At 36.1% G+C, this 17077-nt stretch overlaps 1 protein-coding gene across 2 annotated transcripts in view; it reads right to left on the bottom strand.

The window, feature by feature from the left end:
- SLC4A10 (solute carrier family 4 member 10) overlaps positions 1 to 17077 on the bottom strand; it is a 114695-nt gene that overhangs the window by 36040 nt on the left and 61578 nt on the right. Inside the window, exons 7-10 of one of the 2 annotated variants that reach the window (XM_057367648.1) lie at positions 7276 to 7367; positions 2807 to 2964; positions 959 to 1046; positions 288 to 434 (exon numbers count right to left, since the gene is read on the bottom strand). In XM_057367648.1, coding sequence (XP_057223631.1) covers positions 288 to 434; positions 959 to 1046; positions 2807 to 2964; positions 7276 to 7367 — 485 coding nt within the window. The remainder of the gene's footprint in view (positions 1 to 287; positions 435 to 958; positions 1047 to 2806; positions 2965 to 7275; positions 7368 to 17077) is intronic. The other variant, XM_057367649.1, reaches the window with a different exon arrangement.

Genomic DNA, 17077 nt, shown 5'->3' with positions numbered 1-17077 from the left:
CATTGGCTATTTGGAATCATCAAGGACACTTATGACCACTTAACTGAATTTAATCTCTTTAGATATAATTCTCTATATTTATCTAGGAGACAATTAGTACTAACTAAACCAAATGTCATCACTATACTGTACGCTTGCAAGCCAAGGGTTCTCTTAAAGAAAATTATCCTAAAATAAAAAGAGCATGCACAATACAATGACTCTGCTAAATTAACGAGACCTTAATCTACACACCAAAAACCCATCACAAATTTTAAAAGTGCCTGAATTTTACAGAATGCACAAACCTGAGAGGGAACATTTTTAGGTGGTTCTATTCGAATTGTTGGGTCCCACTCTCCAGGAGGGAGAACAGTAACCTGATCAAGAAATTCATCAATTCCAGACACCAAGTCATTGCGGTCTTTTGCTTTGTAAGCAACATCATGGAATACCTGCAAAAAATTGACAAGTATATAAGGGAGGAAAAATAGAAACTCTCCTTGGAAAAAGGAACTCTCTCTAAAATTTTCCACAATGGCCCCTTTCTCTGAAAYAGAATGAACTTTGTAAGGTTCTCACTAAACAAACGACCTCAGCTTCAACTGAAGATAGTACAGTTGATAGTACACAGATCTCACAGAAGTTCCAGTTGCTACAGAAAAACATCCCTATGGCAGCTAAATATTCGAGAGACTTTACAGCTCAGCCACAACTAAATCCACTGGAAAGCAACTGTGGAAAATGGAATTTTATTGGTGAAGGTATCTTCGCTTGTGAATATTGTTTCTCATTTTGTTATCTCCTTTCAGCAGCTTAATCCGGSCTGTCACAGGATCATGAAATGAACTAGAATGCTCTTTGTCAGCACCAGAATAATTAGCCACATTTCATCTGGAGGATTGGAGATTCCCTATTACACCTCTTCAGTTAGTACAAAACTGAGCCATGAATAAAACCAAACCATGAATAAAAATACCTCATCTGTCATTAGTGTTGCAATTGATCTTCCAATCTCATGGTATTGTTGGCCTTTACCCAGTGGTCCAAGAAGAATAAACAAAAATCTGCAAGCAAAAGGTAAATTTAAAAAATTGTAAGGGATAGGTGGTGGAAATAAACTATAAATATTACAGAAATATTTATCTGAAATGTGGACTAGAAGAATCTCTCAGATGAACACTATATATAATCTCCTTCAAGATCMTCACACATGCATTTAAACATGAAGCTCTGCTTAGAAAAAAAATGTGAAAATAACTTCCAAAAATATATCATAAACTTAACAGTCAGTCTTGATTGAGAGTACCAAAACCTCCTTACATAACAAACCTTAACTTACATAATAAATGTATGCAATTATAATCTATGTACAGAACATATTAATTTATTTAATTCTGTTAATTGAACAGAATGGTCATAGTTACATAAATTATTACAAAATTGGAGAAGTTAAATTAACCCAAATAAATTTTTTTAAATAGTTTTTACCCCCATTAAGGCCCTGKAAAGCCTATACTCAAGGCTGTAGGCAAGTAAAGTTCTTTAAAACACAGRGGATTGGTTCAGATTAAATAACTGAAATTCTCAGTTTTGCTGAAATGCAAAAGACAATATTTTGATGTATATTACTAAATTGTTTTTATACATACATGATTGCAGAAAGTCTTAATTGTCCTAATTGGTGGGGGTTTTTTTTGTTTTTTTTTTTTCTTGTGGGAGTTTGGGGGAGGTTACAGAGAAAGGCTTCAGAGGTTTTTTCCAAAGTTAATTCAGTCCCTCAACGTTCCTTATACACAAACAAAAATTAGAAAAAACTTAAAAATTCATATCCAAAGTAACTACAAAGTACAACTCATAGAAAATGTTACTGTTTATCTGATTAGAAGTAAGGATCTGAGTCACAGCATTGCATTTCATAGCATAATGTGAGTGTCATATCTGAGTGTCCTGAGCGTCACAAACAACTGGAATACACTACTGCCTTCTCTTGGAATTCCACTTTTATAGAAACTAAAAGACGGAAGGGGAAAGAGACAGAATACGTACACAAATACAATAAATAAATAARTAAATAAATAYTGAAATAATGGTTAAGTCAGTGAAYTCAGATGTGGGAGAATCAMTTTGGAGTTTTGATCTGAATTGACCCCAGCAGGACACAATGTAACTACAGATCAACCCCAATGCTTTCTGTTTGAATACAAAGTCTATTTTAGACACTTTTTTAAATTACTCATCATTTTTTTTCAGAATCAAAACGCTTCATCAGAAAAAGTCTCCACTTAGAAAAAATTAATCCAATAAAAATTTTATGGTTAAAATTTTCATTCCCTGCCAAAGTAAATTTTTGAAGTACAAACTTTTTGAAGAACATATTTACATCATGTTCTCCATCCATTCACTCACTATCCCTAGTTAACCAAATCACATCTTGCTTTTTGCCTTTTGTCAATTCCTTCTACATTTTCTTTTAGTTCTGTACATAATTATGCAGTATCACACAAGTAGTTTCAGTTCCAGATGAAATATTCTATTAAGCTGAATATTTCACTTTAGTATTTCATCTGGAGTAATACCAGTTTATATAGGATAAACTGTGTTATAGGGTTTAAACCCACATTCCTACATGTGTGAAGTACAAACCAGCACGAGTCTGAATGTACCCACGCAGAATGCACAGGGTGAGGGGAAGGCTGCAGCTGAGAGCTGCCTTTGTTAAAGAAAACCAAATTCCTAACTCAGTAAGTGACAAAACTGAGGGTTACATCACCCTGTCTCCTCAAGGAGGAAAACATGAATCATCCCAAAATCATCCCAAGTGTACCTGGTTGGAATTGGAACTTCAGCCAGTCCTGTGAGCAGCACTGCAGGAGACAACCTCACAAAAGCCACAACGGCGCGGTCCAGGAACTCCAGTTCACCAACTAAGATGTTCGATGCTTCAGCTCCAGGTGGTATCTTCTTCATGAAGTGTAGGTCAACCTGGGAAAAGTATATTAAATTACAACCTAAAAGCTACTCACAGGGATTTTTTCCCCCCTAATTTGTTGACAGAGACTTTCTGACACTGCACTATATATTACCTTAAATATATCAACAATGCAGTTTCCACTTCTCTGTTGAGTAATACATTTTTTTAATAAAAGTATTTCTCTTAATGAAACAGTTGGACATAAATTATTTGATTGATTTTTCTTGGGAAAAAAACCACCGCAGCATTAATTTATAAAGATAATAAATAAAATTCAAAATATTGTTAAGAATACAGGATTAATTTCCCATTGTGCTTTTTATCTATAATCATAACAGTATCGATACTTCATAACAGGAGGAAATTAGGACACCACATTTTTCCATAATTATCAGTTCTGGAAATCATTAATTCATAGCTCATAGCTGTTGTGTTACTGTCTCTTTGAGAAGAACAATAGATTCGACTGCACACAATTTTGGTTTTCTTCTCTGAGGTGCATTTTTGTTTTCAGGTTTAATGGAATAGAATTGCCCTTCTGCTGAAAACAGAAGAAAATAAGCTGTCATGACCACTGGCTGTCTCAAGAGCAAACCGAAGGAACAAAGCAGAAGAGCAGCTTTGTTTTAGGCAGCGATGTTGACTTTTGCAGGATGATAGAAAAACACAGAGACACAGCTTCATCCTGACATTGCTATAATAAGCTCAAGGTATTTGCGTAGGAATGTATGACTCCAGACTTTAATCTGTAACAAAGCCTGACATGGAATAATAAAGTATATAATGTATGTTAGATTTCATTATGCACCAGTATTGTCTGCATTTCAAAATGCGTGAATTTTGTCATTTGCTTTCCTTTTATTAATCTAAACACAACAACAGCAACCAAATCCAATATAAACTGTTAAAGTGGACCATTTTAATGTCTATCTTACAGCCATCTGTCAGTACTAGTTTGCATAGTTTTTGGTAATATTTAGAAAATTGTTTTCTTGCAAATGGCTCTGGCACTAGATCAGAATTCAGATATAACACAGTTGCCTGTGTAATGAAATCTTGGTTTGCTGAGATCACAAAGAGAAATCTAATGCTTCCCTAAGCTACAAAGATGACTTAAGACCTCACAAAGTTAAATAAGCACCAAATCAACCTGGAAGGTTGGAGACCAACTACCTTTTCAAGGGAAATAGAAAAGTGAGGTAAATTCTGTTCTTCACTCAAATCACGAAATAACTCTTCAGGATTAAATATATTACTAAGGTTCAAGGATTAAATAAACCTAAGGTTCAGTCTGCACCTCATTTTGGTGTCATAGGTTATTTGTAATTGAGAGGAAGAAAGAAGTCTTTCAGTCATGTAGAAATGTATACATTCTGTGCTGAGTTTACCTTGTGAATGGGTGGATTTAACATTTAAAGGCATTTAACATTCAATAATTAAAGCCATGTACATGTACATGTACATGTACAACACGCTACAGTTGTGACATTGAGGTCCTCTAACACACAGACCACAAGATTCAAATCTGAAATAAACATTTTGTCTCCTGTCTACCAGAAAGTATTTTCAGGTATTTCCTGCGCTATTTATCAGCTTGAGATTCTAATATTGTTGAATATTGTTTAGGTAGTGAAGAGAGGCCCCTGATAAGGGAAGTAGCTGCCAGAGGAGCAAACTGACCAAACACACCCAAACACAGGTGCTCCTTTCACTACATGAGAGTGGAGGTGGTCCTGGGTGAATTTATGGCAATGGCAGAAGCTACATATTTTGAATGCTTCATCCAACCTATCCATGTTGCATCTCCTACCCCAGAACGTCTTTAGCTGGAGAACCTTGATGTGCATCATAATCTGCACCCTAACCTGAGTCACATCCACGACCTGACACTAAATAGTCCTGGCAAGCTCCAATTCAATATAGAACTAAATAACTAATGCAGAGGTCATGTCCCTCCAGGGCAACTCAAGGACTGAAAAGAGTGGGGGACATCTGCCCTGAAACCAAACATAAATTGACATGAAGACAAACAAAATACCCAACATCCCTTCTTAGTAAAACTTATTCATCAAATTTATTTATAAGCAGGGTCAACCAGCATTCAAAGAAGTCAGTTGCTTCACGTGGTATTTGAAAGACCAGACTCTGGCCAGTATGGGACAAGGGTGTGATTCAGAAATAGTATTTCCATGTGGAGCACAGGAATGTTGCCATGAGAAGGAATGGGGGTACAGTCTCTTTATGGCTTTTGTGTTTCAGGACAATTAAGGTTCCCTTCAGTCTTTGGCATAAAAAGCAGGAATGAGTCAGAAGCAGTTCTTAAACTGTCACCCCATTCTACTCAGACAGAGGTAACGTGGCTGTGCCAAATCACCTCCACATCATCCTGAGGACACAAAGCCCTGGTGGTGGCGGCAGAGGAAGAGGAGTGACACATTTACAAACAGCCAAATCACATTTCCCTCTCCTTGCTACTGAAGTAACACTCCAAACAGGTTTCAGTGCCTCTCTCACATTTTTTGCAGATAGATACCAATACAACCAACACAGCCTCAAAGCTGCATCCAGATTAAGTCAGCTTTTTGAATCAACTCCAAATTTGGAATATTAGAAGTAGCCCAAGGGAGACAGATTAGCAAGGAGAGAATATGTGAGGTAGTCAAAGGTGCTTTTTTTTTTGTAGAAGAGAAACGAAATTAATATCTGGAACAAAATTAGAGCAAGAAACCACAATACTCAAGAGAAAATTAGTGTATTGCTCTACTTTCCTCTCAATCTGTGCGTATAATTCCAATTATAACCGTTGGGAGTTATTGCAATAGCACATTTCAAGGGGAAACTGTACTTATGCATCTTTAAAAGGAWAAATGGATCTATTTAAAGTCAGTCAAAAAGAAAGGTATTAGATTACAATCCTTTACTGTTATTTCATTCTTCCTAAGAAAAGGAATTCCTCCTTTCATATTCCTGACATCCTTTGCTGAGGTTAGCAAACAATGAAATGTTGATTTCTTCCAGCTACTTTAAATGGGAATAGCKCTTTCAGTCAGCAAACCTGCAGCACCACAAAAATAATGAGTTAAGGATCAAATGATGCAACTCCCACTCTTGCTTAAAACAAACAGAATTGCAGTTAGACAAGTGGGACAACAGGGATTTGGATCCTACAACGCTCAAAACAACYGAAGAAATGTTCAAGAAAAGCACTACTGAAACTTACATCATTCCCTTCATTTCTGCATACCTTAATTTTGAAKAGACAAACATTTCTATTTTATATCCTTTACAAATTTTTCATCTGGCTATCAGAACACTTGCCAAAACCAGTTAGATATTCTTGCAGCCTCTCTAGAAATGTGGTCCATAATACACCCCCAGCCAGTCTCCTATTTTCTCGCTATCATTGACCGAAAGATCTGCTTCCCATCTTATTTCAGTCATGTACGATTCATAGTCTGGAATGTTCAGTCAAAAATTCAAATAGTGCAAATAGCTACTGCTGCTAGGAAATAAGTCTGGCACCAGATGGAGCAATCACATAACTCTACTTTTAGCTCAGCTGCACGAACATTAAAATTCAACAGACTCAAAGTGCTGTTCTTCAGAATTTTGGTTTAAATCACCTCTCTTCATTTACTCAACCTTTGTTGCATTAATACATCAGCTGAAATCATCCATCCTTGTCAGGCCTGTATCCATTTGACTGTCTCAGGTACATACAGACAARCAAATTAGGATTCTCCTTCACATTAAAGCTGAGAAGCTGTTTGCTTTTCATTGCTATCTATCTGACATTGCAATGACAGTTCAATCTCCACTACTGAACAGTTAACATCTTTTGTAAAGTGTACTGAAATATCTTGGCTTGCCACAAGAATTAAGTTTTAGGTTTACAGAAACACATTCTGTTTGAGACATCTGGAATCCACGAGCTCAGGTTATAAAAAGCATCGTTTGCATTCATGCATCACTTCTACGAAAAGGAAAAATCTGAGGTAAATGCAAAATATAGGAATTCTGAATTATTTTCCCACTTTGATAATTTTATGTTAATTCATAAATTTTCCCCTACAAATACACAACTATGATATTAAATTTATCTGTGTTCCTAAATTGTGATTTCCTGTTACATAAAATTTAGCACAAAAAGATGAAGATTCCGTTTTGTCATACACAAATCGTGCTGCAGTGCACACAAACCTCAATGCTAAAGTAAAATCTACAGTTTACAGCTTTTCCTGACTTGCATGGATTCACTGTATTTAATTTTAAATATCTGTCTRATAGTCAGGAAGCTCTTTTCACCGTTAGTGAACACTTACCTTGCTAAAGTCAACAGTGCTGTTTTCTCTGCTCACATCGTTTTTGTTTTCAATACAGGCTGGGGTAGCCTGTGGGGAAACAACCTGACCTGCTAAAAAAAGTATCATTATTACAGAATACTCACAATTCTATAAATAAAGCTACACCTAATGACATAATTATCAGAGATATGCATACATTTCACATCATACATATATGATGCACCTAAACATGATGTTTTAATTAAAAACTTTTGAGAATGTGCTATTCTAAATAAGACAGAACATTCATCATGCGCAGTTAGGAATGTGAGAAGGTAATTTAGAAAATGTAAAACATACTCTTAKATATAAGGAGACAAACCTTCTATAYCAATTAAAGCAYACCATTCTTAAGATATTACATTTGGGGAAAGTCCTGCCTTCACATACTTTTGTAAGTAATTTGAGAAGCTGCCAATTTTGGGCAATATCTGTCTACGAAAGTAATCCTCATTGACTTAAATAGGATTATGAATTTTTATAAAGTTACTCATGTGTATAAAAACGCCCTGGTTATAACAACTACAAAAAACAACATAAGAGTGGATTGGTATAAAAATAAATATATTGGAAATTAACTGATTTATAAGCTCAGTATTGAAAAACGTAATTATGGACATGTATAAAAYGAATGTTTCAGCAAACACATTTTCAAAATATTCCAGTGAGGACTGAGTAAAATATTTTAAGGAAGTTTTAAAAATATCTCAAGATGAGAAGAAGTGTTTAAACACACCTCAGTCTTGTGGAAACAAAGAGCAAGCCTTTCAAACAACAAAATTCTGCCAACAAAAGCTCAAAAAGAAAAACAGAGCTAAGTAACAAGTATATGTCATAAAAAGCATATTTTCAGTTAATGCAAACATTGCCCCTGCGCACAGCCAGAGCCCACTGTGCACCCTGAGGGTGTGGGGCTGGCAACAGGGGCAGCACACAAACCCCACAGGGACACAGGCCCTTTCTCCCTCTCCAGCATGTCAGAAGCCACTCACAGCTCTGAACACCACAATAGAGTACAAGAGAAAGTACCAAATACACGAGCCAACTATCTCTTACTGCCCTAACACATACCCAGGAATAACTACACAGTCCAACTGGCCCAGAGTCAGCATCTCGTGCCCAGCATATATTTGTTTCCATAGCGAATAAAGTCTCTCATATGACTGAGAAATGATGATGTGAAAACATTGGTTCTGGTGAAAATCAACCTAAACTTGCACAGTAACAAAGACCATATGCTCATGATACTTGAAGATGAAGACAGTCAGGAAGTCCTAAGCTAGGCACATTGTCTGGGCAATTCCAAAAGCCACAGCGCTGCTGGGACTCACACTGGCAGWGCAGGGACATCCCCAGCCACAGCCAGGACACAGCACTTAGCAGGAGCCAGGCTCAACAGGACCAGAGACTTGCAAGAGTACCTCACCCACTGCCAAAACGCTGAAGTATCCAATTTCTGTCACAGCTGAGCACAGCACAGCATCCCTAAGTCTGGTCATGAATTCCCAGTTSAAACACTTCCTCAAGGAAAACGCTGGTTCTCATGAAAATCAACATCTCATTTTCCACTAGACAAATCTCCCATGACACAAACCAGGTTTTAGACTCTTGCACTGCATCCTGGCAGCACAGACCGAGACACTGCACTTTGATTACGTAGTACAGTAACAGAATGTTAAAAAATATATTGCTAGAAATCTTATTATTAGATGGATCCATCTTTAAACTGCAAGTATTTCYATTTTTCTCTCCGATTCAGGACAAGAACATCAAAATAAGAATAGAAATCAGGGCTCTTGTYCAGCTCTACAGTGAAATAAACAGAGAATGGCAAATAGACATGACAAGCATGTTAATCTATGCAAGTAGAATAAAGTCAGGATTAGAATTTACATATGGCAAAAATAAAGGATTGATTTTAGAAAGCCACATATTAATGTAGATTAAAGGAATTCATAAAAAAAGAGGCTATTAATTTCCAAATGTCACAGGAGACTACTTTTGCAAAACAGAACCCAGAAATTATTACATATGCAAGGTATTTATAAACAATCATTCAATTTGTCTGTTTTAATTAGAAATGAAAGAAAAACAGAGTTCCATCATTGTTACATCATCATCTCTGCACTATGTATTCCAATGCACTACTTCATATTGCAATAATTTTTCTGTATTGCTTATTTAGCAGTACTTGAATTATTTTTGCAGGAACCGTCCTGTAGTATTATTGCTATTTTWAAAAATTCATATAAAAACTATACAAGTTTTATTTCTATTCTATTTTGGAGATTTTAATAAAATAATACAGTGCATTTATTATTTAATAAAACAATATGTGACAAAAAAAACCCTTCCATTTATTCAAATAGAGAAGGTATAGAATGCTCAGGGAAAGTTTGTGTCTTAACTTATTCCCAAAAAACTTCAAATCTAGTGATATAAAACCTGCTGACTCTTAACTTCTTGCCTTTACTTGTCTGTAACCTAGGATATATGAACAGGGAAATAGTTGTAATAATTACTCATACTAATATACACATTACATTACAAAGATGTTACAGGAAAGKAACTGTAAAGAAGAAATGGTCGTTCATTATCTTTCTGTTGCTAATTAGGCATTTACACTTTTTTTCTGGACCCAAAAATTTGAGAAAATGAGAACAGAGTTGTCTGCCAGAGAAAAAATACTGACCAACAAAGGAGTCAAAGCTTGGGCCACTTGTTTTAAATACTGAAATTTTAACACCMTAACTGGAGGTGTCAAAAGCAATTAGCATAACAGTCCAGAGGACTTTTAAACATTGTGTCCACTTTTCTTTTAGGAGAAAAATATGTAAAGATATACGCATAAGGAAATAAAAGCCACTACCAGTAAGTGTGTGAAGTTTATAAGAATAGCATATGTTCTTTTTCTGTGCCAACAGAAGACCTCAAACTTTGATTTACCCATATGCTGGAGTAATCTGAAAGAACACAAGTTTTACCTTGAGGCAGAAAGACATGTTTAAATAGCTCTACAACTAAAGACAGCTTTCTGGACCACGGAACAACAAGTTTGGGTTTTTCACTGTATTGAATAACAAGCAAAGATACAAGGTAGAGACAACAGGTAATCTCTCCTCAAAAAAAAAAAAAAAAACCAAACCAAAAAAACAACAAAGTAACCCCAAACTCTAGCCAGCTTTTAAACGTTTGTTGTGGTTTAGTACCTCCTTTCTTTGAGCTCAAAATGTGGGGTTTTGGCTGGTAAGAATGCTGAAGAATCCTATAAGGGGGAATAAGGGCAGCAACAGCCTCACCATTCCACTCTCCCCTGCCCTCTCCTCACCAGTTCCATCYCAGCCCTCCCAAGCAAAATGGTTATTTACACATTGCATGGGGTGAATAGAATATTCTATTTTTCAAAAGTGCACTTTAATACTTTAGAGTCATTATCAATCTGAAGTCTCAATTTATCCTGCAGTCCATATACATAAAGCACATGAAGAGCTGTATTCTTTGAGAATTCAGAGCCATTCAGACATTTTTATGTATCAAATGCAAAATGTGCGATAATTGAAATATCCAGGGTATAAACAAAGGAACTTAATACATAACAGATGAAATCATGATAAAATCAGTGTAAYAGGTTTCTTTGTAATAAAAAGCCAATATCAGCACAATTTTAAACACTATATTTTAAAACAWTCATGTATATATAAAGAGTAAATGTCTTACTCAGTTAATGTGAAATTGCCAGAGCTTTGAAAAGAGCAAGAATTCACAAAAAAAAAATATTCTTTCATGCAAAGCCAAGCCACTAATAAATCAAAATAAGGTCCACATTTGTTACAGTAATAGAAGTTTGCATTTGAAGATACAGTTTTGCATTTTTGAGACAGCTAGTCCTGGCAAATTGTAAAAAAAAATTAATCTCAGTAAATTAGTGTCACATGTAACATATTCTTCCTCCCTAAAATGTAAAACTCAAGACATCTAACTATGTGCATTGTGGTTATTAATCAAAATCCAAGATGCCTCTAGAACATCAATGACTAAAACATAGAACAATGTAGGCAGACACAAATCACAGTTAATGGAAACAAACTGGATGCAACCAACACATCAAAGGAAACTAAACCAGAAAAGAAGTTGGTTMTTTTTCTAAACCATACATATTTCTTCCCATTAATAAAAAAAAAAAAAAAATCCTGATTTCCAAACTTTTTTAATTTTCAGTCTTTTCACTGCTACTAGTCACAAATTTTGCAAATCTAARTAGATAACACTGCCCAGATCAAAACCCAAAGATTGAAAAACAGTAAGTTTTCTTAAGTATATTATAAAATTGTAATATAAGAGAGCAGTGACAGCATCTCTGCAGGGTGAATTGTGTGTGTGCCTTTAGGCCTCTTGATCAAAAACATTTTTAATTGGTGGGGAACCATGTCAGTCCCGTTGTACCTCTGTAGCTACAAGGAGCTTTGGTGCTCACTAATGATATGCAATTTCAGAGGATGAGGAAGGAGCCACTTAGCTGATTTTCTAAWGCTAGGCCTGAATATCTCAAGCACAATTCACATGAAGTCATGCAGYATAAACTAAAATGCTGTGATTTGCAGTTTTATAAATTGATGTAAGAAAATGAATTTATAAAGAAATGGCACTGTCCCCCCAGAAAAACAACAGAATCCACCCAAACTTCTCTTAAGTATGCCACAGCTGCTGACAAAGGCCCAAGGTATTTTCTTAATCACTATAGCAAGAAGTTGCATGCTGACAAGAAATTGAGATGAAGACATGGGTGTACATTTGAAATGATCYGAAGCCCAAGCAAGAATAGGTATTTATACTACCTCTGAACCTTCRGGGAGTTTACAGAACCCAAAGGATAGGAGATGAGGAAGATACAGAGATGAGATGAGCCTGTTAGAGACAGACACAACAAAGAGCAAAATAAAGAAATACAAAGATGAATGGTACAGTTTTATACATACAGATTACACATTTTATCATGGGTACAAGGAAATGTGGAGAAAGAAAGAATAAATATCAGATGAAAATGTTCATAAATACAAGTARTATTTTAGTAGTACAAAAACCTGTGGAAAATACAACCTGATTAAAATACATACATTTGAGAAGAATCTAAAGCAAGAAATAGAGCATTAGCTAATTTAAGMTAGAATTAACTATCTTTGGATTTGCCTTCTCTTCAAGGAAAGCTGAAGCAATTCACCTGATCCAGATCCAATATTTCCAAAAAACTTGTGTGTATATAAATGGCATTGTTGTGTCTCCCAGAATGGAAGCACAGGGTCACTTAGGAATGCCTCCCTGCCCTTTCCATGGGCTCCAGGTAATGTCCATCTTTCTCCACATGACAGTACTGACGTGGGAGTTTCACATGCTGTAAGYTCACTCTGAGTTATGGCACAAACTCTTGAACTGATGTTTAGGAGAGACAGAAACTGGAGAAGGTAACTGACACTGTCACATAACTGGGAATTCTGACTTTCCAGGATGCTACCATAGGCTCCAACACCTCTGCTTGTGCTCCTACTGCACCAAACAGTGAACTCCAAACCAGTCCCTCATGCTAATTCAAATAACTGGGAAAAAGCTTAAAAAAGAACTTGTCAAAGCAGTTTCAGCAACTTGTGCTGTTAACTCCAAAGATCCCAAATTTAATATGCCATTGCTTTCTTCAAGCTCTGGCATACCAATAAACCTCTCCACTCTCTCAGAATCAGACATGTGTGGTGTAATGCAATTCTTACACTAACAATGTGCCTGCTCTGATGTCAAGGGASAAGAAACTGTTATAACTGGCATGAGCACAGAACAGAAAACATACAAAGATCATGATATTGTGGGTAAAGAACACTTCAGGAGGTACATGAAAATACAAGCAACTTACCCTGCCCTACTCTTCCTCCCAAGTTCCTTCCTCTCCGATTTTAATCACTATAAGGTCTGTTAGAGCTTATTTTATATAGATATATATATATATAAAACATACACACCCCCCTAGACTAGAAGTGAAATAGCCAGCCAAAACCTCTAAATGTTTATATGATGGAAACTTCTTTTCCTAACTACATTTTCACAGAATCAGTTGTTTTTTCATGCCACACATGCTTAAATTCTGGATTTCAGAGCCCCTTTTATAAAAGGGGAGAGGCTTCAGAAATTATTTTAGTAATCCTCTAGCAATAGAGAGGTGTTATATATCTGGAGTTTCCCTTGGCTTTTTAGACCATGTCATAGGAATTTACGAACACAGCTAAGGTATCAGAGTGACAAACACATTAACCTCAATAAAAATGGCCTAAACTGCTTTATAAAACAAATATTCACAATTTTACCTATCTTTTATAGTATTTATGCTAAAATTACTTGCCACCCTCTATTTTGGGTATTTGGTGTCAAATTAGCCTATAAAAAAAAATTCATTTTTCCTGCTCTTATGCCAAATTTGACTGTCGTTTTTTATTGGAACATCAAAAGCAGGCTTTTAATTCTCACAGTTTTGATGCCTAATGAAAAGTGAAAGTTAAACACAGCATGGCAGCATTAAAAATGCATGGTAAATCCATAGCACCCTGACATCTTAGCCCTGCAGAGGATGTGAAGAAAAGCCATTGTAAACAAAAGATAATACTACTAAATACAAAGCAAATTAATTAGATGGTCTGACAGGCTCTGAAACAAAGAAAAATGGAGGGAGAACATATGTACAACTATCTTCCAGCAAGGATATCACAATGGCCTGTCAGTGGTACTGCCACACACTGAATTAAAGTTTACGCGTTCATTTTCAGACTTTGCTCCTGAATATCTGAAAATTGACACACTGATAAGCTGCTGCTGTCAAGAATTTGGGCAAAGAAGGGGGTTTGACTCCTCAGCTGAACTACATAACCTACACATCAGGGACTTAGGGCTCTCTCACTTGTTTTACAATTCACAGACTGCTATGGATTGTTACCAGCTCAACTGTCTTAACACTAAACCACAAATTTAACCAAAGAACTTCCTTTTGGGCAGAAAAAGTGCCCAGGTTCCCCTGCCTCATTTCAACAGGACCTTCTTAAGCTCCTGGTACGTGCTCTTTATGAAAACTCTCATCTCTGACAGGGGCAAACTGGGCTATGAGCTTACCAGTAATATCTGAGAGGATCAGTTTCTCTCCCTGCAGTCTTCTACAAACTAGCTCATCATCCACAAGGTAAAAGCAGCAATATTTTGATTCCCTATTTTTATTAAAAGTAGATAAAAATATTGCTACTGTTGGCAATATATAAACCATTTTAATGTTCATACATTCTACACAATGTTTGTGGACAAATGAGAATAAGATTAAAATGATGCATTGAATGCATTTTACCAGTTTGCACTCAGGAAACAAGATGTAGCTTACAGCACACTCTTGGATGACAATATAARTATTTTATATCCCTTAATTTTTCTTCCTTTTACACATATTTAACTTTTGCTTTTACATGATCCAAAGTTGTATTTTGACAATTCCTTTTTATATTATTGTGAGTAACTTGTACAGACACTCCATGGCAATCTACAAAGAAACAYACAGGTGAGTGAGCATAAAGCTGCAGCTGAACTCCAGCATTTGGGTCATGAGGCACTGGCAAGAAAATGATCCGAAATCTCACTGCTACCCCTGGTCAAGCTTCTAAGAACAGCAGAATTCCTGAAAGCTGAGCATTTCAGTGTGGATTCCTGCATAATTTACACACCATGTACTCTGGCAGGTTACATGGGGTAAGGRAATAACTAAGAGCATGCCAGAAGAGGTACAGTTAGGTACCTGAACTTAGGCAGCTCTCCAGAATTCTCTTTTCCCACTTTTTAAATGCTGGAGCACTCAGCCAATACTTGCCAGTCAGAGCAGTGAGCTGCTTATTTGCTACTGTCTTGAAAAGTGAAAAAGTTCTAGTTCTTTTTAAAACAAAAAACTTAGACTAGATTTTCCTTTTCTAAAGCTAATACTCATTTTTCAGTGTACTTCGGGCAATAAAATAAGATTCAGATTTTTTAATGTAACAGGGCAAGAGATGATGAGAGAAACTTATGATGAACAAATCCTTCTTGTTTTATCACAGGGCCATCATCGATTTTGAAGAGGTCAAAGCAGGACACTGCCAAACATGCATTAGCACTTAAAGTATGCAAGTAGAAGAGCAAATTGAAGAATCAATCAAATTGATTTAAAAAATCTGTGCCCAAAGAGTTCATGCTTGGAACTTTTCACTGTAATTTAGATAAAAACCTGGCACAGTTTTACATAAACATCCCTAAAAATATTGAATGTCTATAGGTTATTCTATTTTTATACATATATAATTTCTATTATGTACATTGGTGCATTTAATTTAAATTAACACAATAAAAGTGACTAAKAGATTTTTTTTTAACAAGGTCAGTTTTCTCAGATGTTTCTACACATGCACATGAACTGGAATTCAGCAGTTTTTCGTCTTGCAAAATAGGAACAGACAACTGAAAAACTGGAAGATTCTCTCCCTACTTAGAGAATCACTTAACCACTGAGTACATAAAATTAGTGTGTTTAATATGGACTTAAATGCTGTCCTGATGAGAATATAATTTTGGGGGGAATTTAGGAAGCGCTAGGAAGGTTGCCAGAAGAAACTTGGGCAAAAGCAAGATGTTTCTGGAGTGAATTACTGCATCAGTTCCACTAACAGACACAGAAAGTTACCGAAATTGAGCTGATGATAATTTCACAGCTTGCCCTGAGGGTTCTTTTTAAGGCAACTTATGTCTACTTGTTATATAAGATCTAGTGCAAAAAGCTTAATGGAATGCAAGCTGCCATCTTACATCCTGTGGAAATTGAGGAACAGGATCATTATATCATTAACTTTCTCTAGCGTCTCCTGAATATTTGTTTAAAGTCATCAGCAASAGCTGTGTAAATCAACAAGAAAGTTGCCTTAAAAAGGAAGGACAGTCATCCTACTTACTGTTACTCTTGTGCATCCAGGTACATAATCACACATATCTTAGTAAATGTTATTTTTTCCTTACTCTTAAAATGATATTTTGACATAATTAATGTTTCTATTTAGCATCCTCATCAGATGAAATTATATGCTGCCTTTTAGGCCTGAAAATCTTCCCCAGGGAAGCAAYTGGATTTAGACCTCTTAAAACTTTACATGGCAGTAATTGAAACAAAAGCTTTTTCCTTGAAATCAAGTTAACCTTTACACCAAGAGCCCCATCTTTCAGATCAGCCACACAACCCCTCTTTGCCCTCCTCTCCTGAGCCTCAGGGCACATGGATTCCTCTTGCAGTCTGGACCTTCCCATGCTCTGGCTGTTTCCTCACCCCCCTCTTCCCAAAGTTTCAGAGCTCTGCTGAGCTCCTCTGTCACAGAGTGGCAGCAGAAGGGATTGAGATTTCACTACAGTCAAGGTGATTTCAAGGAATAAGTATTAACACTACTTGCAAAATTTGCCTGCAAATTTCATAACACAGACCTTTGTTTATGCAAATAAGGAAGGGACAATAACAAATTATCTTTAATTATGATGACCTGCAACAATAATACAGCTTGTAAAGTCTTCTGTAAAAGCAAGAAAACCAAAAAAAGTTATGCCAATATTTTACTCTAGAACTGTTCTGCAAACATTTCTCATTTGCATTAACTTGATTTTCCCAAAAGGAATTTCCTGAAAGAACAAGTTACAGCTCTTGTGACATCTCTTCATCAGTATCATCTGGAAAATGTTTGCCTTATTTCTCAACCCC

This window comes from Malurus melanocephalus, unplaced genomic scaffold (genome assembly GCF_030028575.1).
Source record: "Malurus melanocephalus ecotype Western Australia unplaced genomic scaffold, MMel_1.1 scaffold_81, whole genome shotgun sequence".
Lineage (NCBI taxonomy): Eukaryota > Metazoa > Chordata > Aves > Passeriformes > Maluridae > Malurus > Malurus melanocephalus.
Note: the sequence above shows the minus strand (reverse complement) of the source record. Positions and strands in the feature narration are given on the sequence as shown.